This window comes from Temnothorax longispinosus, chromosome 7 (genome assembly GCF_030848805.1).
Source record: "Temnothorax longispinosus isolate EJ_2023e chromosome 7, Tlon_JGU_v1, whole genome shotgun sequence".
In the NCBI taxonomy this organism is placed as follows: Eukaryota; Metazoa; Arthropoda; class Insecta; order Hymenoptera; family Formicidae; genus Temnothorax; species Temnothorax longispinosus.
The window spans coordinates 16,745,246-16,770,357 of record NC_092364.1 but is presented as its reverse complement, the minus strand read 5'-3'; the positions used below and the strand labels follow the sequence as shown (position 1 = coordinate 16,770,357).

Here is a 25,112-nt window from a genome sequence, read left to right as displayed (position 1 = left end):
TTGTTCTACGGAATATCGCACGCATTCAGTTCTTCTCTATTCCGTCATTATCAAATTTTTTATTGTATTCTTAGATTTTGTAGTTCTCGTTAGCTCGTTTTATGTAATATTTTTTCATATGCTTTATTTAAATGTATATTTTGTCTTAAATTAAAAATTAGACAACAAAAAGAATATTATGAATCAATGGATTCTATTCTATTCTATTCTGTTTTACAAATTATCTCACTCGCACATAAGTGCCTGCATAAATCGCTCGCCTTGAAGATCTCTGATATGATCAAAGCAGGTAACTTAAAAATCCTGAGAACGAGATTCACAACTCTTTCGCATATTTTAAGAAATTTGCAACGTATCAATAACGGTGATAATCTCCAAGCGCTTGTATGTCATGTACGTTACATTAATCACATTTATGCGTTAATATAATTAATATGCGACGTCTTGCAACTTCGTCGTTGGTCGTAACTTCTGATGAATCTTGTAAGGACTTTGCGAGATGGTATATATCAGAATGCTATCAAAGAGAAAGTACGCGATATACGCAGATCTTTTCGAGCAAGCTGATACAGCCTAGTGAGTGGGCGAATCTTCGATTTTAATCGATTAACGATGCGCTACGCGAATTTATTCGTCGGAGTTTCACCAGTTGTCAAACGATTGGCGATATAACTCTCATAATTACGAGAAAGCGTGGCACGCAAGCAAGTGAAAAGAAGAAGCGCAAAATAAATAACAATATCCTGTAATATTAATGTACCATATAGAATCATGGGTAGAATAAGTAAGAAAGAGATTCGCGAATCTTGTAACATATATCGCTTTTTAGTTTCCTTTTTTCATTCGTCAGGGCGAATCAATCCTTGTAATTAACCGTACATGTTGGCAGTTCCCTTATGTATTCGGAGGGCAAAACGCAATAACACCCGGAGCATTAACTGGCACATGCACCGTGCCAATGACCCGCTTCGTTAGTAACATAAACGGCCGTTCGTGTCCGGTCGCGCTAAAATTCCGTGCGCTTCGTTTAAAGTGACTTTACACGCAATCAAACCCCAATTCATCTTGCGACGAGGACTTATTGGATGGATCTCGCCTCGGGTCAAGCTCTTTTGCCAAATATTTCTGCTGGGTCACCATGATGCCCTCCTCCTGCACGGCCTGCTCCTCCTCTCTCCGCCGATATAACGCGCGAGTTATGCTCGTGCTATCGTGCACGTTACGCGGTCACGGAACATACGCACTGCACGCAGTGCACGCGCACGGCCATCGATCGTATAACGTATCCGTCGGTGATAAAGTCGCAGGAATAAGTATTTATCTTCGTGCTAAAGCATCCCCCTCTACTCTTTTCTCCCATTTTCTCCTTTAGGTCGGCGTCCTGCCGCGAGAAAGAGAAGGTCCTGCGGGCTGCAGGCTCGCTCCCATCGCTGCGATAAATCGCCGTTCATTCTCGCGCGAGCGAATCGTCGAGCGAGCAACAATGAGCCCGGCAACTTCCCCGGGAAGATAGGGAAAGGGGGGAACGAATGGGGGGAACAAAGAGAGAAAAGCACTGCGAGTGTGTATACGTATCTGATAGTTCGACCGTGAGTTATTAGTGTATGGCGTATACCGTCGTAAAGGAGCGCAAAACCCGCCTTTACGCCGCGGACCTTAAAGTAGTGGCGTACACCCTACTCGGGTAGATCCGACGATAGCTGCAAGAAACGACGTGAAATTACGGCGAGGGACTCTTTGCGGCGATTTTAATGGAAAGCTCCCGGACGCGCGGCTCGATAGCGCTTCTTTTTAGCGCTAATCGTTATTTTAGCATCGCTGAGGACCTGCTAAACCTCCCTCTTCATCCCTACCCACGGCAGTAATCTCCTAATTGCGAATTTCCACCGGATGTTCCCTCAAACAAATTATTTCGAGCTTATCGACTGACCGATCGGGATGATCGTTCGAAAATAAATTATGACGGAACATGGTTTAAACTTCGATCATCTTGATCCATCGTGATCAAGTTTTTACGCCGGCAACAAATAAGCTACGGCACTTTTTACGCAACCTCGCGCCTTCCTATTTGCCATCCTCTCATATACGCGTGAATTAGCCGTAACGATTATACGCAAACATACACGTACGCTCTCGATCGTGTCCGGTAAAAGTACAAGTTCATTGTCGCAGGAAGGACGATGGAAACGCTCGATTAATCGGACCGGCGCTGTACCGGTGGCTACTAAACCGGCCTGGCTTCTCGCGCATCGATTATGCCAAGCCTGCGTCGTGCAGGTGTGCAGTCCAGGTATTCCGTTGGTCTGTTTGTTCCTCTTATATCCACGATAGGAACCGAATCACTCATGGATTCCTTTCTTCTACGCGTCCGGCGCGTTTTGTCTCTGAGGAATGAAAGATCGCGGCGATTTCTCCCCGAGTCTTTTTCGTTTTCGTGACAGACGGAAACGGGTAGCGGTTAACGAAGCTCGCCGATCGCCTATGCGTCCAGCTAATACAATCGATGAACTAGATGTCGGACGAGAGTGGAAGTATTCGCTCGCATTCCTATGTGAAAGACCAGTCGGACCAATTCCACGTAACTGATAATTGAAAACTGGAGCATGTGACTGCTACACTTGCTTATATATGATATCGTTTAATCAGTTTAACGTATCATTATTTTCATCTTAAATTTATTTATGAAAGATAAAATCTTAACGACAAAATCTATATGTATCTTATAATAATAATTATTTGACCATCTATCGCCATTGAGAGGGAAATGCGAGTTGTATAGCCGAGTAATCCATCATTATTATTACATTATATTACCATTGAACTTAAATTGAAAGTGTCATTTCTACAACGCATGCTGAGAATAGTAATGATTGGATTGGATTTCTGGAGCAGCACGTGTCGTCTTGTTGAGACGACGAGAGAAGTGTCGCCGCCTCATACGGTCTGAACGTCGTCGTCGTCGTCACCCTTTGATGGATTGTTTCTTCTGATGGTTCTGGCCGTACAAGGCCCGGAAGGCTACAAGCTAAATCGAGAAAGAGATATACATACGGACAATCACATTCCTGACCTTGCACGGCGACAACAACTTTTTGAACCCACAAATCATCTTTTAAATCTTTAATTGATGAATCGCGAATTCCAAATACGAAACTTTTTAAATATTTGACGCGAATAACTCTACGTGTGTTAGATGTCAAAATCTTTTTATAAATAAATTCAATCTTCGAAATTGAAATTTTTTTTATTACAAAGCACTAATAAAATTTATAAATATAAAAGTCTATCCAATAATTAATATAATTTGTATTATTTCCAATATGTCTTTATATTCTTCTCATTATTTCTATTTCATTTCCAATCTTATATTTCATTAATTCATATTTTTGTCTTTGAGATATTTTCTTACCGAGTATTCCTACTTCTCTTTTCTAGTGTTCTCTTCTAGTTTATAACATCACGCGATCATTTGTTCGAAGATATCGTAAACGTTTGAAAGATCCGATAGGCAGATAGTACGCCAGCAAGGTATTTGGCAGCTGAAATCGATACAATCCTATTAAAGTCGACGTACTTCGATTGCCTTTTTCCATAAGACTGCCTTAACCGATGACATCTGGCCGACGGTCCGGAATGCTGAGCAATAACCGGTCTCTCTCGATACTTGCGGGACAATATTTCTGCCTAGGTGAAATTCCTGAACAACGAGCGCACGTCCTGGGTCGAGCTCGCGCAAATTTCATTTTTGATACTTCCCATAAACTGATTTACGATTATTTTATTCATAGGAATGGCCAAAACTCTTCTACAAACGCGATCACTATGATCCGGGGGCGATCGGAATCCGTGATTATTCGCGACTGATAAGACCGATAAGAAACACGGAGCAGCAGTTTACGTACATATACGTATACGTATACGTAAACTGCTGCCCCGTTTTAGCAATCAAGATCGTGCACGGAATTTCAGCGTTTTGCATAGCAAAACATGTAATTTGCTCTTTCTCTCCGGTCCCTGCTTAAAGCAGTCACCTTAATCCGCTTTGTCTTTCCGAGATACGGCTCGACGTTGTTTATGTTTCTTCGCTTTAAGTCGAAAGATTAGAGTTTCCCTTGGAGCATAAAGAGCGGGACTCTCTCTGACCTCCTGTCGTCACACCTGCGTTCCTCCCGGAAGCAGACAGGTGGGATGCAAATTATTCAATTAACGTTCAAACCTCGGGGCGCGTGGTGGTCGTTCGCGAATCACGGTATGCCGCTCTTTACAACGGCTGCTTGGCTCGCTCAGAGAGAGAAAGAGAGAGAGACAGAGAGACAGAAAGGCGGAGAACGATACTCTTTGAAGTGGTGGCCAGATAGCGTTGACACCTTGATTGGCAGCGCAGAGTGCGTATCGTGTCATGCACCATATGGAGAAATAATTCTATGACGATATCACATCGTTTATCTTACATCGTCTTAGCCATCGTCGTTGCTCTCATCATCGATGGCCATCTATGACGAGATCGTTCTTTGTAAGATTCATGTTTCTCGTTCCGTGCTCGCGCGGATAACGATAATTAGCGCCGCGGCCGAGAAGATTTAAGCGCGTCGCGCCCGGTGCGTTACGCCCGCGGAGAAAGTGCCGGATGCGCGAGGAAGGCATCGCGATGTAAACGATTCGCGGCGTCTCATTTCGTCGAGCATGATTCTATCGAGTTGTATAAATCAGCGCGTTAAGCGATTTAATCGCCGATAATTAAATTACAACATACAGCGGGCAATGCCGAGTCCCGCGTTACCGTTACTCGGATCACTGGATATCTGTAATTAGTAATTGGCCGTTTAAATCCGCCGAACACACCACGGGAGTTCGAGCGACTCGGGATGCACGTTAATTTGTCACGGGCGTAAGTGATATTTATTATCGTTCTCTCTCGAGTTATTAATTGCTCGCAGCTAAGTAGCCCGTTAACGCTTCACGGCGTATAGTATCGTGGGTATAAGTTTCTTGCCCTTCGCGCCGACGTGGAGACAAAGGCCGCCCCCTTTCTTATTCGCGAATGGACAAAGGATCGCCATGACCCTTGGCTTGTCTCACGGACATTTCTTTAAACGTATTCAACAGAGCACAGCGACGTCTTCGCATTCCGGAACACGCACTTTCTTCGCGCATTTCAATTTTCCTACATGCATAAACAGGCGCGAAAAGCGATGCTGTTTATCTCTCTTACTGTAACAGTAGCACGTGATAGGTGGAACGAAAAGCGACGCGTATCACTGAGTACCATACACACGTCAGTTATACGAAGATATTCGAACGTGCCATGAGGAGACAGCGAGTTAAGAGCTCCGTAACAGCTCTAGGGGACGTGCATACTCGGTAAAGGCGCGGATTATCGTACATGGATGACCTACTATCCCTATACACATCACAATGTCATCCACAGACAACAGGAAACCTTGCTGACGATATAATTTCTATCCTAAAATTTTTCCGCAAAGGATTACTCTTCGTTAATTTAGGGTCGTCTCGGGCATATGACCTGAAAACTAGGCGTTAAAAAAACACGAAAAGAGAACATATCCTCGCGCCTTTCTCATATCTTCCCCGAGAACGGCTGACAGCAGACGCAGACGGTTAACAGTATCCGACCCCCACCCCGTGTGAATTATATACGAGCGGGGCGAGCAGCGATTCACCTCCGCGACGCGCAGGTGGGTGTACATGGAGCCGAGCGACGAGCGACTCTTGCGCGAGCATTCACTTGCCGATCGGCGCGTATTCACGTGCGTACGCTATACACATGTGTATACATATAAGCGCGAGAACAGTTCGCCACGTTCGCCGCGTGACAGCCGTTGACAACGACGACGGGGTGGCAGCCTAACGGCACTTAGGTCCGCGAACGTTCATCTTATTCAAGAAACACTTTGGACGCGATCTCTTCTCTGTGGCGTGTGTAGGCGGGTTCAATTACCGTGGTCACCCGTTTGAACTCTTGGTCCCCCGGCTTCGATTGCGGACTCGCGATAACTCGAGTTAACACGCGAGACCGGCACGGTGTTGCAGCGCTGAGGCGCTGCGCCGCGCCGCGCGATGTCGCCGCGCCGTGTTTCGCTGTTTTCGCGCTGATGCAAATGCGACCGCCTTATTTATTCGCGACATTGTACCGGACGCCCGAGACGCATGCAATCGGGTGGATCGTCATTTGTGCGAGTGCTCGTTTCGCGACCTTTTTTCCACGGCGCATTTCTGCGATTGTAAACCGCTCGAATCGCGGACGGCTCGTGCTTTATAGAGGCTGATAGCCCGAAACGAAAGAAATGCGCCGCGTGTCGTAATTGATTGCGCGTTCGCTATGCACGAACGTAATGACATTTACAGCGAGAAGGATGAGGACCGCGCTTTTTTCTTTCCTTTTTGCGTCGCGTATATAAGGAATATCCTGTAAAACCGCCCGAGGTTAATGACCCGGACGGAGAGGGAGAGACAGGAAGGAAGGCCACCGGCGAAAAAAGTGTCTCGATTCCGCGTACGAACCTGCACTTGTTGCGCACGATTATGCATGCATTAGGCGTATTCCGATTGCAGCCCGGTTCCAGATTGCAATCAGGTAAAGATGGATTGCTTTACCTCTGTATGAACGTGGACTCGCGATACTATGGATATCGAATGACAAATATATCTTACATTATCTTTTTTGTTTCTTGTCAATGAGAGCAAAATTGAATAAGCCACTCGATGATAATTATAATGAGACGCTCAAATTAATACACCTAGATTATAGATCACGAATCAAGATCACGAATCTGCAACTTGCAGAATACGGGCCAGTATGACTCTAGGGCTGTTTATTTTGTTATCCACGCCAATGGCATTGCAGTGATGACAGAAAGCCGCGCGTTAAACAATTTATTATTATTATTTAATACATTAACATCAAGCATAACCCTGAGTTACGAAAAGTTGGTCGCTGAAAGAGACAATGCGATCTCAAATGTTTTCAGTTTATAGCACCCACACTTGGGGTATCTACGCCAATGGCGGTCAAGTCGAACGAGGGCCGAAGAAGGACCGGTTCTCTCTCCGGTCGTGCGAGGTCCCTTCTACTACCCATCGGACCCCGATCCGCGGGGCCTCACGTGGCCCCCTGGGCCCCACGCTGCACCGACTCGTTCGCTCGATCCTCTCGGGCAAGTAAACTAACTTCGGGATCTCGAGAGGTTCGTTGCGAATAGCCACGAACTCGAGAGGTTTGTTGCGAGATGCTCATTACCGCGCAGCTCGTGAGATACTCGCTAAATTGTTTGCGCGAAAAATATTTCTATGTCCTTGAGACATTGCAATATAGAACTCGTTTTAAAAAAGAGATATTCTCTGAGGAAAATGAAATGCGCAAATAATTCAATATTACATCTACAGTAGCAATGAAAAAGAGAGATAATCTCAACTCTTCTTCTCAAAATGTAGAATTCAAAACTTATATTTATGCTAGCTTTTACAGTGCAAGATGACAGTACAAAATTTGTATCCTAATGACAATAACTCTGTTCTATGCAAAAATTTGGAAAACATACTTATTTTACATAAACTTATAGGATACACAAAAACCGTTCAAACACACTTAAAAAGCCAGAAGAAAGACAAAGGAGACGATCAGATCTCTTGTAAAGGTATAACTTTCACGATATTCGCTTATGGTAACACGAGTAACCGGCGAAGTTGAGGTCACACTAGTTCTACGTCTAATTACATACCGCTTGTTTACGCAATTAGCTAATTGCGTCTGCTGGAAACCGTAATGCACCGTTAAATACCAAGTATAAAGAAAATTCCGTCGCGTCGAGGCGAGCAGCATTAGCAGCATGTCGCGGTAAAAGAGCATCGGCAATCGATGCTCGGCGCGATAAGGCTCTCCCGCGCCGATCGTCTCCCGCGAGATACTTTATAAATGATTCGTCGCGATCGCCGACGTATCGCGTAATTCACTCCTCCGGATAGAGCGTGCCCGCGGCGACTCTCCTTACACCAGGGTGAATCGGCTTTCTTTGATTGCCCCCGTTCGCCATATAGAAGCGCGCCCGATCTCCGTAGGAGGTACCCTTCCGTGCCTCTTTTTTTCCCAAGCCGTTCGACTTGACGCGATGGAGCACGCAAGTAGTTCGATAACTCCCAGCCATAGTTACGCAGCGGGGCGATACCGATCGGTCGATACGTCATCCTCGATAACTCCCTCTTTCTTTCTTTTTCTCTTTCTGTCTCCTTCTCTTTCTCCCGATAAGGAAGTGAAGATCCCCGAGGGCGGAGAGGCGAGGCCGTCCTTCCAATTAATAAATTCACCTTGCGTCTGCGTACCCCTCCCTTCCCGCGCGCGCGTGTGTCTCCTCTTCGTACCGGACGCAGCGTAATTTAAGCCGCGACGCACAGCGGGGCGACGCGACGCAGCGTAATAGCGACCTTACTCTAGACACGTGTATGGTTGCGTGACTCCGCGTTTTCTCAAGTCGTCCGGAAGTCCCACGGCGGTGGAGCCGATCGATTTCTCGGGCGCACGCTGCGTTGTTGCGTGTCGATTAATAAGTCCGACCGAAATGTTAGCGCGCACCCGCAATACCGTCGACGCAAAAGCCTGTCGACGGAGCGGCTGAGCGTTTCTTCTCGATTCGTATGCATCGCAAACGGCAAACCGCCGAGCACCCTCGTGGCGATACTTTAAGGTATAAGCTATTAACCGCCTAGCCGGAAAGCGGATGCCGACAAGGTCGAGCTCGCCGTGCTCCCAGGAAGACTTCTTTCCGCGTTAATTAATCAATTCCCCTCGTTTCTCGATTATATGCCGGGAGCGTTGCCAATGGCGTAACTCGGCTTATACGCTCGACGCATGCCTGGGGCATAATGATATTATTCCTACCACGATTTACCGCCCGATGCAGATAACTGACGACCAAGAACAGGTATTATGCACGTTCCTCCTCAAGAAGAGGCAAATCGATTTGCCCGCTCGTTAATAAGTGTTCTGTCTCTTCACACGATTTATCAAAAAATTCTCTACTGTAACATTACATGCGTATTATTTTGGATAAGAGAATATACGTGTATATGTTCATAAATATGGATATATAGATGTTTTTTTAGGTTTACCGAGTTACAGAGTCTCAGTAAGTAGAAGCAAATTCAATTTCTTTCCTTTTCATTCCGCGTGAAATTAAGCTTCATTATGTTACCAAATCATAGAAGAAAAACTGAAAAAAGATAAAGCACATAATAATTAAAGCGATGCTTAATTATTAGTTCAATGTCAGTTTTAAACAAATGTTGGAAGTCAGCAATTACATTGATGCAGCGAGCAAATGATGATGGAGATATTGTCTAACAACGCTCAATCTTTTTACGGTAGTTGCACAAAAGCATGAAGTTGTGCCTAGAATTCCGATGTGTACGTGCACGCGTGTGCGTGCGATGACTTCTCTTCCCGTGCATTTACCCGTTTCAATATTTCGCCTGTGCTCGCCAGAATCCTGCGCGCCGCCGCGCACGGAACCGATTCGCCGCCTCGATAATCGTTCGATTCTTTTCGTGTTTATCGGCACAAGAGCAGGAAGAACTCGCGCGTGGTTGTGCGAATACGAATACTCCTCGGCTCCAGGGGCCGTTACTCCAGGAAATCGCATGCGGTACTACGCATTTGCAACGCGCGAGCGTTACGTACGCTGCGTAGCGGCGCGCGAGTCCCTTGTAGCGTGTTGCGCCGATTCTTTCCGGCGTATTCGCGAGCGCGCGCAGGGGGCAGATAAGGCGAGCGCGATGCAACCGTGGGAGGAACGTACGGGCCCGAGATTCTTCTCGCTTGAGAGCCTTTCCACGTTTCCGCGAGCGGCTTATCCCGCGAGCGACAAGCCGCTCGTTTTCGACCGAACTGCAGCGCGGCCCACGACCTCTCTTCCGGATGCGTCGCCGCTCGCGGTAGTCATTGCGAAAGCCGGATTACTTAATTCTTTAGTTACACAAAAGATTCCTTTAACCGCGCAAACTTATCGCGCAGTCTCGTGGCTATATATCTCACACACAACACGTTTTACGTTTTACCACCTTGTTTGAACGAGAAGAAGTTCTCATTTGGTAAGAATAATTCTAAGTTCTGATGAGTGATAATATGCACTATTTACTCATGCAAAATTAAATAAAAGATAATTAACATGAACTATTCGCGCTGTTTGATATTACATCACCTTTCTTGTATCCTTCTCTCTCTATATTACACAAATATGTACTACTACATTCCTGCACGTTAAGTTATCATTCGCGTATATTTATGGAAACGCATAAAATTCGCATGCAATGAGCGTAACTACGTAACGCCTGCGCACCGAAAGAGTTAACGCGTGAAGCCGCATAAAGAAAACGACGGATGCAAAGGTGACTCACGTGGAATGGAACGCGAACGATAAGGCAAGGAGTGCACCAAGACCGCGCAATGCGCCAGTATTTAAATAACGTTCTTTTCCACTTTACGATAATGCGCTTCGCATCTGCACGGGCACGAGCGCGTATTTCACCCCGCTTTTAACATACAGTGGGCGGAAGGCGTAGATCAATGTCTCCTCTATGAGCTGCTCTCCATATAACTGTAACGGAGACCAAAAGAACCGCTGCAACCTATCCCTATGTCGTAACGAAAACAGACACCGAGGAATCGGCGTGTCGAATCAAGCGCTCCCCGGTGCCCCCTTTCGTTCGATATAATTACAGTGTAATTCCGCTCCATTAGCATAGTAGTTGCGCAATTTGCGCCTGACGAAAGCCTACATGATGCGCGCCTGCAGAAAACGCCGCGCCGCGCCGCGCCGGCCTCGCTTGCGATCGCACCGAATCAAGTCCTCTGGAAGTTATTGATTCCACATCCACGGTGCAGGGTCAACGATCTCGCCATTCGAGCCGGCGAGATCGCGATTACCGGCGGCGTGATTCGAGAAACGAATTAGAGAAATACAATGGATTATCTTGGTATCGATCGATCGAATGAGCGAACGCGTCCGTGTTCCTTTTTCCTCTTTCGAGCGCGGGAGATATACAATCCCGTCGGTCCCCTGAAATATCTACGGGATCTCGAGAAGGGGGCAGGAGAGAAAGAGAGAAAAGAGAGAGAGAGAGAGAGGGAGGAAGAAAAGAGTGGAGAAATATGTAGATAGATAATCTTTAGTCCAACAAATAGAAGTGCGAGTCAAGAGCGCATGATAGCGCACCTGCGCCGGGATTGCGTTGTGTTAAGTATTACTTGTCGATTACTCACGATAATTACTACCGTAATCGGTAAGAATAAATTGCGCATTACGGCACGTCGTTCTTTTATCCAGCCTTTGCTTTTTCGCCGATTCGCGCGCACGCGCGCGTCTTTTGATCTCCCGCTACAGAAGTAACGGCGGTGAAATTCAAACGTGCACAAAAATCGCGCGGGGGGATTGAATCACGATCGACACCGATCGCATTTCACACGAAGTGAATCCGGGCACGGCGTTTTACACAGGTTCGTGAAATCGATTGATAAGATCGAAGACCCTGTCGAACTCGGAGAATCGTCTCTAGTGTCACGATCTTCACCGATATTTACGATCACGGCGCAAGCTGTTTCACATTGTCCACGAGAATAGCTTCTGGCGTTCTAACGGTCGCACGCTTCAACGGGCTTGCATAATTACACGCGGGTGATTGATCGATCGTCGCCGTCAATGTTTGATATTAATTGCTTCGATCGACGTTATAAGAAACGTTGCGTGAAAGTGCACGTTAATCAGGCGGCGTAATACGGGCTTAATGCTTCACGCGTAACGTCCACATCGTGCTGTCGAGTTATGGCCCGTACTTTCAAAAAGGAACATGAACTCTCGACCGCGTCGCGGGCTATGGCGGCGGAAATTATGAGCCCCTTCGCTTGGATACGAGTGCGTGATCCGCCGTATTTCACCAATTTATCTTTTTCTCATGCTTCGCCTTTCTACTCCGTGCTTTATGTCTTCTCCCTTTTCGGGTGAATGCCTTTTATCAGCGGGGAAAGGATATTTTTAGCGATTTTGCGTCATATGGATTTCAATAAAAGAGTGTTACACAATTTTGCAATTATTGACTAATGATCATCAATCAATGACTGCAACGATAAACTTTTTTAGTGTCGGATACGATTCACATCGGTGCTCGATGATTTTCTATAAATAAATAATATCTAACGCGTACATATATGTATACCGACGATCTCGAGAGCTACTATATAGTAAATTACAAAGACTCGACATGAAGAGACTGACAATGAGAAAGTTATAAGCGGAGAATCTCACGGACGCAGGCTCTCATTATTGTCATCAGGATGCTGACTTTTCCGTAAGTTTTTCCAACGCGGTCGATAGCCTTGTTTGAAATAATTTTATCTTCTGTCTGCATCGCGTCGCGCAAAACAAGTGAAAGCGGTTTTCCCTCATCCACTTTCGGCCCATCAAATCTTGCATGTAGATCAACTATCATTGAACTAGCTCCTGTCGTGAACGTGCGATAGGCTAACGCATTCGGTTATGCTAACTCAAATCGACCGGCCGAGATGATTGCGGCAAAAGAGGGATTGGATTCGCCTCATTACCATAAAATGACGATCTGACGGATGGGAAAATTGATTAGCGTAGACATGTCGAAGCGTGTGCCAGGCTTACCGCCGTGGCGAGTGTTTTCCTGCCTTCTCCGAATGAATAATGTTTCTCCGATTATTATGTTAGTTTTGTTAGCGATGTTACGAGACCGACAATACCCCGTAGCAACATTAGATTAATTGAATGGAAGGACGCGAACGAAAAGCGTAATCGATTACCGCGCGATTATATCGTGCGCTATCACGTGCGTCTGATATCCGGGATCTCTGTTAACGTACACCCAGACTTGACTTTGAGCAGACATTGGATTCACGTAATGAATATCAGCATCTATATCAACTGCTGCATCCAGCAGAACATATCATCTCCCGTAAGAATCGTAATACGTCAACGTCAATTGTCGACGTTATTAGTATCGATAACTATCAGCGGCAGAACGTTATATTTTCGTGCCTGCGAACGTTTGAATAGATACAGGTTTTGATATCTGTATCGGCGGTAACATCGGAAGGATTGTACGCGAAAGTCCTGATATATCAAGATTCGCTGGAGGGGAGCGGGAGGATAATTTTCTCGTAAATCCGCCGTTAGAGCCGAGGAGTCCTGTGGCATTCCTCAAAGCGCGGATAAGCCATATCTCACGCAGCTGGATCTGTCCTCCGCTGCCATATAGATTGTGAATTAGTAGCGAGGATTCTTTCGCCGTGGCCTCATCTACGGCCAATCGACTACCTACTCGTCCACTTCACGAGAACACGAGGCAGGACATCGTCCGGGTATTCACTGGCGCGCGAGCAGCCTGATACATGACACGCGATGCAGCACCGTACTCGGATATACCGCGGCATCGAATAGAAGATATACGACACGCGCGAACGTTGTACGAATAACGATTTACACCGCGGCGCTAAACGAGGCTGCGACGTAACGATCAATTTCGCGTATCCTCCGCTTACTAACGGCCGCAAATCAGGCGCTCCTCAAGGGGTATCTATATTCGACATACTTCCACGCTGGCAAAAATAAATTATGGCTGTATAGACATAGACCGGTAATTAAGCAGCGCATAAAGTATTGGGGCATTTATCACGAGACCGGGAGGGAAGAGAGTGTAGGGAGAGGAGGCTCGCTAATATCGAGATATGGAAAGCGCTCGCGAGCGCGGCCATGGGATGAGAAGCGAATTTCTCATCCGTGCCGCGTGCGTCCTACGCCAGTGAGGCTGCACCACTTCTGAAGGCGTGCAGGGCGTGCTTCGAGAGAGATGCTCGTACGGCCTGTATTTTCAGCGCGACACGCCGGTACCGGCGATGGCTACCGTTGGAATCGAGACGGCGCGACGGGAGAGAGAGAGGCGCGACGTGCGGCGACGGGCCCACGCGAGAGATGCGAATATTGCGAATTCGCCGCCAACGCGGACACGCGCGTTCCGTAAAAGCCGGATCACACACAATTCTGGCCGGGGAAAAGAATCGGAGCCGGCTCCGGATTTCCATGAGCGGCCCACGAGATGCCAGCGAGTGGCTTCTGTTGTCCCGCCCTGGTTCACACCTTCCACGTAGCGCTCTACCTTCTCTTGCCCCCTTGCCCTCTCGTCTACCTTCCTTTACATTTACACATCCTCCGGCCTTCCACCTTCCATTCGCCGGCCTCGCGCACTTATTCGCCCGCTCGCGTGTGCCAGCCTCGCATTGAATTTACCGCTTCGTGCTGCCTCGAGAGAACCAGACAGTTCGGCGATAAGCCACGTACAGTGTCGTATGTCTCTTCCACATTCTACGATCGGTTGAAATTCTTCTGCATTCCCCATCAAGTTCTTTTTCTTTCCCCCGGACCAGATATCAGGAAACATCGACGCGATATAAGACAACCTACGCGGGTTTCGCTGACCTTCATTGTTCCCTGAGTGGCCGTTGGCCATAATTTCCATTACTGATGACATTTCGCGAGTCTTTTCTTGTACCGGTTTCTTACGGAAAATTTTCTTTTGAATCAGACAATGTAATAAAGTCTAAGATCTTACGAATTAAATTTTTCAAATCCTAACAGAAAAATAAAACTGTATCTATCAGGGCTTCATAATTAACACTGAATCCGTTCAAACATGTAAAGTAAAAGATAAAATTTTACTCGTATCTTTTGATAATTAATAATTTGTGACGAAATTGCACGTGGTAGCACGTCATCAGGCTGCGAATTTACATCTCTGAGTCACGCTGGACGAGGTCCAACCCGATTTCTAAAAGCCTTCCTCGTATATGGCAGATTGTTCTCCGGAATTACGTGTATACGGGTACCCAAGTCAACGAACTCAACGTGCATTAATTACATGATGTAACGCTTTCGACCCCACTACGAATTCACTCGTGTACCTTCTCTTTCTATTCTTAGCTGAAAACCAAAAGAGCACCGCTTCTCTTTTTCTTCGATTTTAGCAACTCTCCGCGACTCGCTTTTTTTTCTCATTGAGACCACCTTAGCAATGAATGTCAGCAAAGCGGAACATTGGAACGTAACATACTTTCGTGTGCACGCACATTCGTCAGTGTGGAAACAACAAATAATACCCTTTGCAGGTTACAGTATATGGTTATTAGGTTTTACCGAGCATAAAAGTACGTATTACGAATTAGGTAACAAGATATCCCGTACACGTATCTGCTCACTAGTCACTAGTAACATAATAACTGGCTGATAAAATACGACCGCCCATGCTGAGAAAATCAGGCACGTTTAAGATAAGAAGTTATCTGTTTTGAGAGAGCCCGTAGTTCCAAATTCATTAATATTCCCAGCAAAATTATTTTACCAATAAGTTAACAGAGTCGTAAGCTAACGGTACATACATATTTCACATATAAGTGACGGCGCGCATAATAGATGAAAATTGTTTTAATTCTCTAATTGTAAGCTACAATGTAGTTATTAAATCACATCTCGCAATGCATTCCGAGATGCGTTCCCACTATGCGAGCGTAGACCATCACTAATCATAAAGAGTATGTTTTACGCTCTGTTCGCTGGTAATTGTCGCGCGTGAGACTCTTGCTCTCGTGCTTGTCGGCGGGAAATTAAAGGGGAATATCGAGGTGACAATCTTCCTTCCTCTATAAACGTCAGTCTTATTTACTCACGTGATCGTGGGAAATGATTTCCGGCAAATTTATCACGGTGCAACTCGACGTCACGATGATACCACCATCAATGATACCCTCACATTTATTTATATATATTATAAAAATATTTTTTAGGCTCTAGAGTTTATCCATTTCTCCGAGCCTATCCATTTCAAGGCAATGGATTATATAATATATTAGTTCATTTGTAATATATTTTTATATTTTTAATCTTTAATGTTTTAATTTTTTTATAATAACTAGAAATTGATGATATATTCAGATATTTCATGAGATACAGACCACTTTACCGCTACATTAATTATCATTTTAAATAAAAATTTTGATATATCTGATATATCTTGAGATATCTGATCTAATAATTGTTAGAAAAAGACTGTTCTTAACTCTTTTATAACATCTCATTTCTCCTACGTACATTTTATTTGTAATATAATTTTTACAAATCCATTGCCTTGATATTGAAATAAAAAAATCACTCACCAGCCGATGCGCAACAGCGGAGTTATAAGCTGCAACTCTGCGTTGATCTGTAACACAGAAATATTTTTACATTAAAAACAGCGTCCGAGCTAATCAAAATTTCAAGTAAATAATTATTATCGCGCCTGGTAAAACATTTTAACAAATATCTGATTTTAAAATGTTAATGCAAGAAACAATCGTGGCCGCCGCAAGCGGCCGCATATTTCCGCATTAACTCGTTCGCATAATAAATCCGCGAAAAATCGAGGGCAAGTATGATATTACGACCGTGCAAATAAGAGAGAGACGCGACGTTCGCGACGTAATATCTCTTTCTCGCATGTATATATGCCGGAGATCGGACTCCGTTACTCCGAAATTGCGCCGGAAGCCGGAGTTAAACATCGAAAGTGGCGGAATCCGCCACGGGATAGCAAAATAATAAACGAATTACTCACCCCACGGTTGCTCCGCCGTCGCCCGATGTCTCCCAGGCCCCCGTCTCCTCTGCTCGGTCCTCCTTCGTTGTCGCATCTCCGTCGGCGCACTCACTCACGACGCGACGCGACTCATTCACGAGCGAAAATTGACGATATCGTCGCTTATGATCGCGTGACACTTTGCACGGCACTCCCGGTATTAATCTCGCGACGCGGCGCGTACTTTCTTACACGGCGACGGAAGAATTACGTCGGAGAAGCTACGAACGAAGCTGTACGATCCGCTCGACGCCCATCGGCCCGTGATGTTGTCCCGCAGGTAGATGCTAACATGAAGGAGAGAATTTCGTAAATCGCGCGGCCAACTTCACTCGCCACAGGAGCAACCGTGTCGCGAGAACGCTACTTGCTGCTTGGTCAGGGCTGCGTTCAAAAACTTATTCACTCGGGTGCACACCAGCGTCGTTCTGTCCTTGTTTCAATTTTTAGTAAATAACGAAGATAGAATCAAACGCAATTAAATCATCGATTTATGAATATTCACATACGTGTCTATCCGCCACGATCGCCAAAACACGATTAAACGAGATTAAACGTATGACGTTAATAGAGACGCTGATCGTGTAATTAAACACGTCGTGGCGTTGCTCGATTTAGGGAGCGCTCGTATTCTTTATCCGTATTCTGAAAACGACGGCAGCTTCATCCTGAAGCCGAAAAAACGATCGATACGCGAGTCAAGTTGACGGTTGAGAAGAGCGAAATCGATCGAAAGTCAATATACATTACCGAATGCGACATACCTCGGTATCCGTATGAATTCCTCGAAACGCATGTATTTAATGAACATTTTGATGTACCATAGTTTTTCTAAACCGCCGGACCCGGTAATTTATGTATCATTCAGCGCTGTATTCCGAAAATCCGAAATTTCTGAGAACAGCGGGAGCGGAGAGTGCGGAGACGCGGCGCCGCGTCAACGCGAGAGGTGGGAATGGAAGAGGGGTAGGGTGACACGGAGCGCGTTCGATGTGCGTAATCAGCCTACCTCCCCTCCCCACCACTCGTGTTTGCTCGTGTTGCCGCGCGCGCCGCGCGCTGCGTCAACAGCCCTCAATGCCCTCATTTTGGTATTTGGTTTTTGGTTTTGCATCGTTGTTCCGACTTTTATACGCGCATGACGTGAGATCGCGACGCGCTAGCATGCGCCTTTCGTCGTCGTCTATTCCTCCGTTCTTCCTCCGTTCCGTTTGCTTCTACGAACCGCGCGACGCGCGTGTGAATGCGCCTCACGACCGCGGAAAACAGGCGCGTATGACACGTAAGTGCGTCAGTGAATGAACGCACGTAAACGTCGTAAACGAGGTCGGCGTACTTATATCCACCGACGCGTTCAGATCGCAAGAATTGAAGTAGATTAAAGACGCGTCTCGTCGATCCGCGATGATCCTTGCAATTCGTGCCGTGATTTTTGTTCTTCTGCCTCTGTCTCCCTTTTCCCTTCGGCCCGCAAGCATTTGCCGAATAACCAAAATCGGCGAGTCGTTCCTTCGCCACATTGTTGCAATTTGCAGTAATGATCACTCACGCGGCGTATTCCCGTTGGCAGTCGATGTCGGAAATTATACGCTGCGCCGGTGTTGCGTGCACGAAAAGAATAATGCGGGAGTCGCGCATCCAGCAGCAACCGATAACTCGTACTACGAGACGTAAAGAAAAAGAGAGAGAGATAGCCGACGTGGGCGTGCATGGTTGTTGGAAGCGGTATATGTATATGAGCTCCTTGCTCCGACGGCGACGAAGCGCCAAGCGGTAATTGAATCGCGGCGCGGCTTCCTATCGCGGAAGTCTCTATCGCGATTCATTTCGTTATGAAATCCAATATGTCGAGCGTGGCACACTAGCCTACAATTCGTGCGAGAGGAACGTGTTCCGCGCGAATCGAGATACGAGAAATGGACTCTCCGAATCGAGAAAATATTGGAATAGTGGTATTCATCGCGCGTCATTAGGGTGTCGATCAGGGTGCCTTCGCGAGTTTCTCTCATGCATTTGTTTCGTCTCTCTCGTTTCTCATTATGCGAAATGAGAAACCGCGACGCCGACAGTCGACACGCCCACCATTACAAAACCCAATTTAACACACGCTATAAGCTAGTTGTCGAATTCCTAATATGCGGCTATTGATAGCTTCACGTTCAATTGATTAGTGGGAAAACAGATTTTGCTAATCAGGCTGTTACGTGTACATTACAAGGCGGATATCGTGTTTTGTGGGCTATTTTGAGATACGGTCATGTACGAGTCAGAATTACGCGCAAGAATTACAACCGTCTATGGTTTATTTTATTGTGCTAACCTAACCTGATTGCGGCCGCGCGCGACGGCCGGTGCATAGTAAATCCGCTACTTGCGCGCTATTGTAGTCGGAGCGATCGTAATTTCGATACTTCCCGGCCCGGCTTATTAACAACCACCTGCCAGATATTTTAAGAAATATCGATTATTATTCGCGTACCATGGTGTACTTTCGCTTATTACGAAACCGTTCCGCGCTCCAGTATTTAACGATCGCCTACGACGCCTACATGCCGGCGTGCGGGCGTCCTAGTGCTCGTGATGAGTGGCTCCGGGTATACGCGTTGCGTGCCGTTGAGACTTCTCTTGCAATTAGGAATCATCGCTGAGCGAAGTCGGAAACTTTCGTAGGTCGCGTGGGTAAAAATCGGCAATGCCCGGTGCCTACTGCCTCGGGGGCACTGGGCAGTCGATTTCAGGACGTTTCGTCGCACGTAAATCACGAAAACCTAACCTAACCTTAGCATTCTCGGAGATGGTCTTCTCGCTCGCCGCTTGCAGATTTTTTCCTCTGCTTCTTGTACCTCACGTGACGCAAGACACTATGGGAAAACGATGCAGAAACGTTTTGATCGAGACGAAACAGCGTTGTTAATATTTGACCTGAAAATGGAATCTCGAATGGAATTAATCATGTCATGGAGAATATCGTGCGGTACGTAAACACTTGTGACTCTTCGATCTCAAAAGGCTTGACTTGATCAATAATCCTCGTTGAGTAATCTGATTTCGAATTAACGGATGGCACTGCGGTGGTTTCGTTAATTGCTGGCGAGAAAAGAATTCATTATTTTTGACAATTCAAATATTGGCCACCCATCCCTTTTAACGTTAACTTAAAAGCGTTATTGCAATCGTTCCGGGAAGAGATATTCACAGGCGTTTTATAATTCATTTAAATGAGCCAAAGTGCTTTCCGCGCGTAATTTATGATTAATCGACGACGATTTAAATTAATTGCAGAACAGATAAAAACCTGCTCGGTGAAAAGTTAAACGTATTCCTACCTGGTGATATCTTCCGTGTTGCAGATATGCGATTTCTATTTTACTTTTTGGCATCCGTGTTCCTCGTTAAAAGCTGTCATCATTCACGCGCTCTGGAGACCCCTGACTCGGAAATAGCGTTATCTATCAGTCTCATCAATCACCCGGAGTGTGCCTCTATTAACGCGACTCATTACTCCTCTGTCGCCCGAGAGTTAAATGCCACGTACACGTGTCTCTAAACTCGCCCAAAGATTAAATAACTATCAGTCGTAAGACGTTTTTCTCGGATTTTATTTTATAACCGATAGCATTAAGCCCCTACAATCTCGCACCTATTACCAGATAATGTAAGTTTTCCTGCGAACAAAGTGAGATTAGTCGTACGACGTTAATTGCTCGTACATCTACGTTAATCGCGATCGTTTACGCTGCTAAAGAAACATTCACGATGATGTATCACATAATGTCGAAAAATTCACGTTGAGTCCCGAGCGTGGAAAGCAAGGGTTGAAACCGGTATAATTTCCATGAGCTCAATTAGCTGGCGAGAAATATGTCTGCCGTACGCTAATCACATTACATTTACATTTTGTGCAGAGGTATAAACATAATTTTTCTATGTTGTTATCTCGAAATCTAGATGCGTCAATATCCAGATAAATTTCAAAATAAAAAAGGAGGAATCGTTGCGCGCAGCATTATGATTTATTAGTAACACGGGAGATTAAATCGTTGGATTGATAAAATGTTCACGTAACATTTAATTTGCATGCACGCGTGCTACCTCATAAATATGTGAAAACGCTGCGCCCGATTCTGTTACACTTACGCGACGCGTAATCGCTTAATCTACTCTATGCGACCGTCTAATCGCGAGATTTTATCTCAAGGGGACGTCGAAGCTCACGATTTTAATTTTCTGCCCACTTAGGTGTATCCCGGATGGCGGGGACGTCGGTTACACGATGACGGAGTTGCAACCGTCGCCGCCAGGATATCGCGTCCAGGATGAGGCCCCAGGCCCACCTTCCTGTCCCCCGGGGTCCTACAAGTACGCGAGCCACGGCCACGGGAGCGAGGCTGCCAATTTCAAGAGTGCCACGTCGTATTCTCAGGAAGGCTATGGCCTTAAGCAGAGTCCGCCTCGGTCGGTGGCTCCTAACGAATATTACCGTCGCAGAAACGACGGGCGGAGGTCCGGCACGGAGAACGATCACGAGGGTGGCAACGGCGGTAAGAAGGCCGCCGCGGTTACCGGTTACAACGATGGTCACAAGAAGAATATTCCGGGCTATAAAAACGACTGCGGGTACGTGCTCGCGATTACGTGAGCGCTTTTTTTTCTCTCGACGTTCGTTCACGCAACGTTCTTCTCCTGCTACGTTTTCTGTTTTCTCTCTTTCTCGATCCGACGCGAATTATCGAGCAATGATTATCCAGCAACCGTATAAAATAGATTATTGATATAAGATTATTTAATTTGAGTACTGTAATAATAAGATTACTTAGGATAATAGGATAAGGATAAGACTTCCGTCTTTTACAAAAGATTTATTTGATGCGAACGTGTCAGTGTATAATCAACTAGAAGGATCTTAGTTTTTTCAAAACGAACGGTATATTGTCGAGAAGATAATAACCGCGGAACGCGCAACATCAGAGAAATGCCGCGATTACCGTATAAGTTACGCCGAACTCGTCGACAGTACCATAAATTATGCAGTCTGCACACGCCTGGTAATAAAGTGGTTCAATGACATCGCGCGCAGAAGCACCGCAGTCGAGAGTGCCGTATTACGAGTGATTCATTGGGCGAGGCGCTAATAAACAGACGATTTTGCGTTCGCGCATAATTGTTTCCACGTAGGGAGGACGTTGCGTCACGCGTGCTATTTCTGTTCTCTCTCTCCGGCTGTCGCGGAGCGTAATGTGCACTGGCCACTTTAACCGCGACGTTTCCCATATCCGTTTGTCCCATTAGGAGGATCTTGGAGTCCCTTGGATTCACGCTCCCTCTTAATGAGAGAGACGAAGCTTCGCCACCACCGACGCCGCCAGTTAGGGATGCCTCCAGCCTCAAGGGCGTCTGTTACGGCCCCGGGCACGAGAAGTATCCTTCGTGGCCGAGCGCACCCGAGCGACACTCCGACGAGGATATCCATAGCTCCGGGCACAGCGGCTCTCATCGCTCCAAGTCCTGGACCGATCACACCAACTATCCGAAGGAGAAGCCAGCCCAGTACACCAGACCACACACGAAGAGGCCCAATCCCGCGTTCACGCAGCAGGTAAGCTTGTAAAGCCCTCTTCATTTTCCGCAAAACAGTCGTTACGCCGCGTCGCTTATACAATCTGAACGTGGACCGTACATTTGCATGGCAACGTAATGCCGTGATTTACTATTAATTGGATACATAAAAGATATTGCACGCAAGCACACGCGATTTCAATTCCTGTTACTTTTGTAGACTTTACTATTAAATGTTAATACTCATTTGCTACGCACTATAAAGAGAATAAATTTTACAATAATTAATCGCGACGATTAATAGGAACGGATATTACATTACGCTAATAACGTATAATTATACGGATGGATAAATGAAATGATCTTGTTATAACTTTTAGCGATTAAATTACATTTATAAGATATTTTTAACTTCTGCCATTCGCGCGATTTGCATCAGTCCGAGTCTTCTATAGAAATCCTTCCTGCCGTAGCTCAGAATTCGCTGTGTCAGCCGTTCTCGATTGTCTTGCCGATTGCAAAATCGAGTCTCGTTTACATGACACCAAAGTACCTCGGCGGTATAAACAAGTCACGAGGCAACGGAGCTTATCGGAACACTTTCCTCATGCTTTCAAACGATTTACAAAGTTTCACGTCGACACCATCTACGTGTTTAATAATTAAGGGGGCTTATCCGGGCGAGCATGCCGTATTAAGAATCGGGATCACCTCGGGGCAAGACCTTGGTGTATATATCGTGCTGCGCCCTAAAACGGCGTACGCAATTAATCTCCCACACCCGCACCCTCCTTTCTCTCGGTGACATAATCGTCGGCGTGCTACTGGCTTTCTCAGAAGTAGGCCGTGGTATTTCGATGGTCCGACCCGCATCACGCCGTAAATTTCGGTACGTACCAGCAGCTCCTGGTCAGGCGAGGAGAAGACAGCTAAAAAAACAGAGGAGGATGCTAAAGTTAGTCCAAGTTCCCTTTTTTTTTCGTTGACCGTGAAGTTTTATTAGACTGGCGCAATTTCTATTTCAGAACGCACGCAATTAGCTCCCTGCTGATGTATTTTAAGATCGAGACCTTTTTATTATTTCTCTCGTCGAGGAAACGCGAGTGCGAATTATACATACATATAAGATCGTGAATCGTAGAATACCTCGGCTGAAAGCTAATCGTTAAGCGCATAACTGGTATATATATATTTTTTTAGTAAACCTCGATTTTTAAACGCGAGAATTTATATAAGATGTACTTTATTAATCGTTTCATTTTCAATTTTATTCACATTACGAATGTGAACTCCGAAATAAAAATTACTTTGGCAAGTGCCACTTTCCAAGTACATTTATGATTTTCTATTACACTGCAAAAATTGAATATTGCAGTTGAAGACGGTAATGGAGCGTTGCGAGAAGATCCCAGCCGAGACTTACGAGTCACGCAACAGAAGTAGCGTTGAAGAGGAGCCGAGATTGTGGCCGCGCGTGGATCGCGAAGGTAAAGCTTTGGGAGATGCGGAATACGTGGTACCATCGCCACCGGAACGGGAACAGCAGTCTCAGACTTTGAGTCACGTTGATCTGGAGGCTTATGTAAGAGGCTACCAAGACCCTCAAGTGCCCCAGGTAAGAGAATTTAAGCGAATAACATCTCAAGCCGAATAAATATTCCAAGAATGCAACGCAAAAAAAAACACATAATGCTTAACGACTGCGGATATTATTTCTTTTTGCTGTTTGATTTGATTTTGAATTTATTTATTTAGGTGGACCTCTATCGCGAAACCACCTTGACACAAGCGGGTCTTGAGGAATATACGAGAGTGCAACATTCTCAACAGGCGAGCTACGCGCAATCTGAAGGATATCACAGTTATGTATCCAGCGTGGATTCTACGACGAACACGCCGTTTCTCGATAGGTAAGATTGTCTTTACACATCGTCTTATTAACATCGTCTACACCACGCGATGTCTTTGTAATGAGAGATTGCTCCTTTTATCAGATTGAGGAGAGACAGCGAGGCGGTAGCACAAAGGCCTGCGACGTCTTGGGAAGATACCTCGCGAGAGGGTAGAGACAGCGTAGTGACTACGTCTAGTGGTAGCGCCTCTAGCAGCGAGACTTTAAAATGGCATGGCTCGATGTCGGATGTCAGCGTATCAAGCGGTATGCCTCCTCGTCAAGTGGTATCGGATCGATGGCATCATGGATCCATGTCAGACGTTAGTAGCGTAAACGGAGGGATTCTAACTCAAAAACCCAACAACGGTTGTCACGAGAAATGGCAGAGTTCCATGAGCGACGTCAGTACGTCCGGAATAGGCACGCCGGCGAAAGGGAGGCACAGCCTCGACAAATGGCAGTCTTCGATGAACGACCGAAACAAGCAGGGACAAGGTAGACCCAGCTTGCCAGCGGTGATCGGTCACTGCACGACGTCCGCATCGATTAGTGATATCTGCCAAACATCGGCGATTCGAGACAGCAAGTGGCAGGAATCCAATCTCGACGATGATTCGCTGAATGATAGATCACCAGCGAATCAGTGGGACAATTCGAGCAGACTCGAGAATGATAAATACACTCAACCTATGCCACAAAGCCCTACACGCCAGCAAGTTGGAGCGGCGAGTCCGCAGAGTTCCGAAAATTGGAATCCTATACACGGGTCGATGTCCGACGTGAGTCAAACTAACGGAATTCAATGTAGCAAGCAGCTAATCGCTCACAGCGCTAGGGTGCAGACTCCTCAACGGCATCATTCGGAAAGCGTGCTGTACTTGGATCGCGAACGTAGCAAACGAAAACTTTATCCAGTCAGTACAACGCAGCCGCAGGAATCCACGCAATCTTCAAGGTATATTGATAA

At 46.1% G+C, this 25,112-nt stretch overlaps 1 protein-coding gene across 3 annotated transcripts in view; it reads left to right on the top strand.

Moving 5' to 3' along the window:
- Positions 1-25,112, top strand: part of Shrm (shroom) — a 116,498-nt gene that overhangs the window by 48,034 nt on the left and 43,352 nt on the right. For all 3 annotated transcript variants that reach the window (XM_071784706.1, XM_071784705.1, XM_071784703.1), the window contains exons 2-6: positions 20,935-21,312; positions 21,985-22,291; positions 23,627-23,866; positions 24,007-24,161; positions 24,246-25,100. In XM_071784706.1, coding sequence (XP_071640807.1) covers positions 20,969-21,312; positions 21,985-22,291; positions 23,627-23,866; positions 24,007-24,161; positions 24,246-25,100 — 1,901 coding nt within the window. In that variant the 5' untranslated portion in view covers positions 20,935-20,968. The remainder of the gene's footprint in view (positions 1-20,934; positions 21,313-21,984; positions 22,292-23,626; positions 23,867-24,006; positions 24,162-24,245; positions 25,101-25,112) is intronic.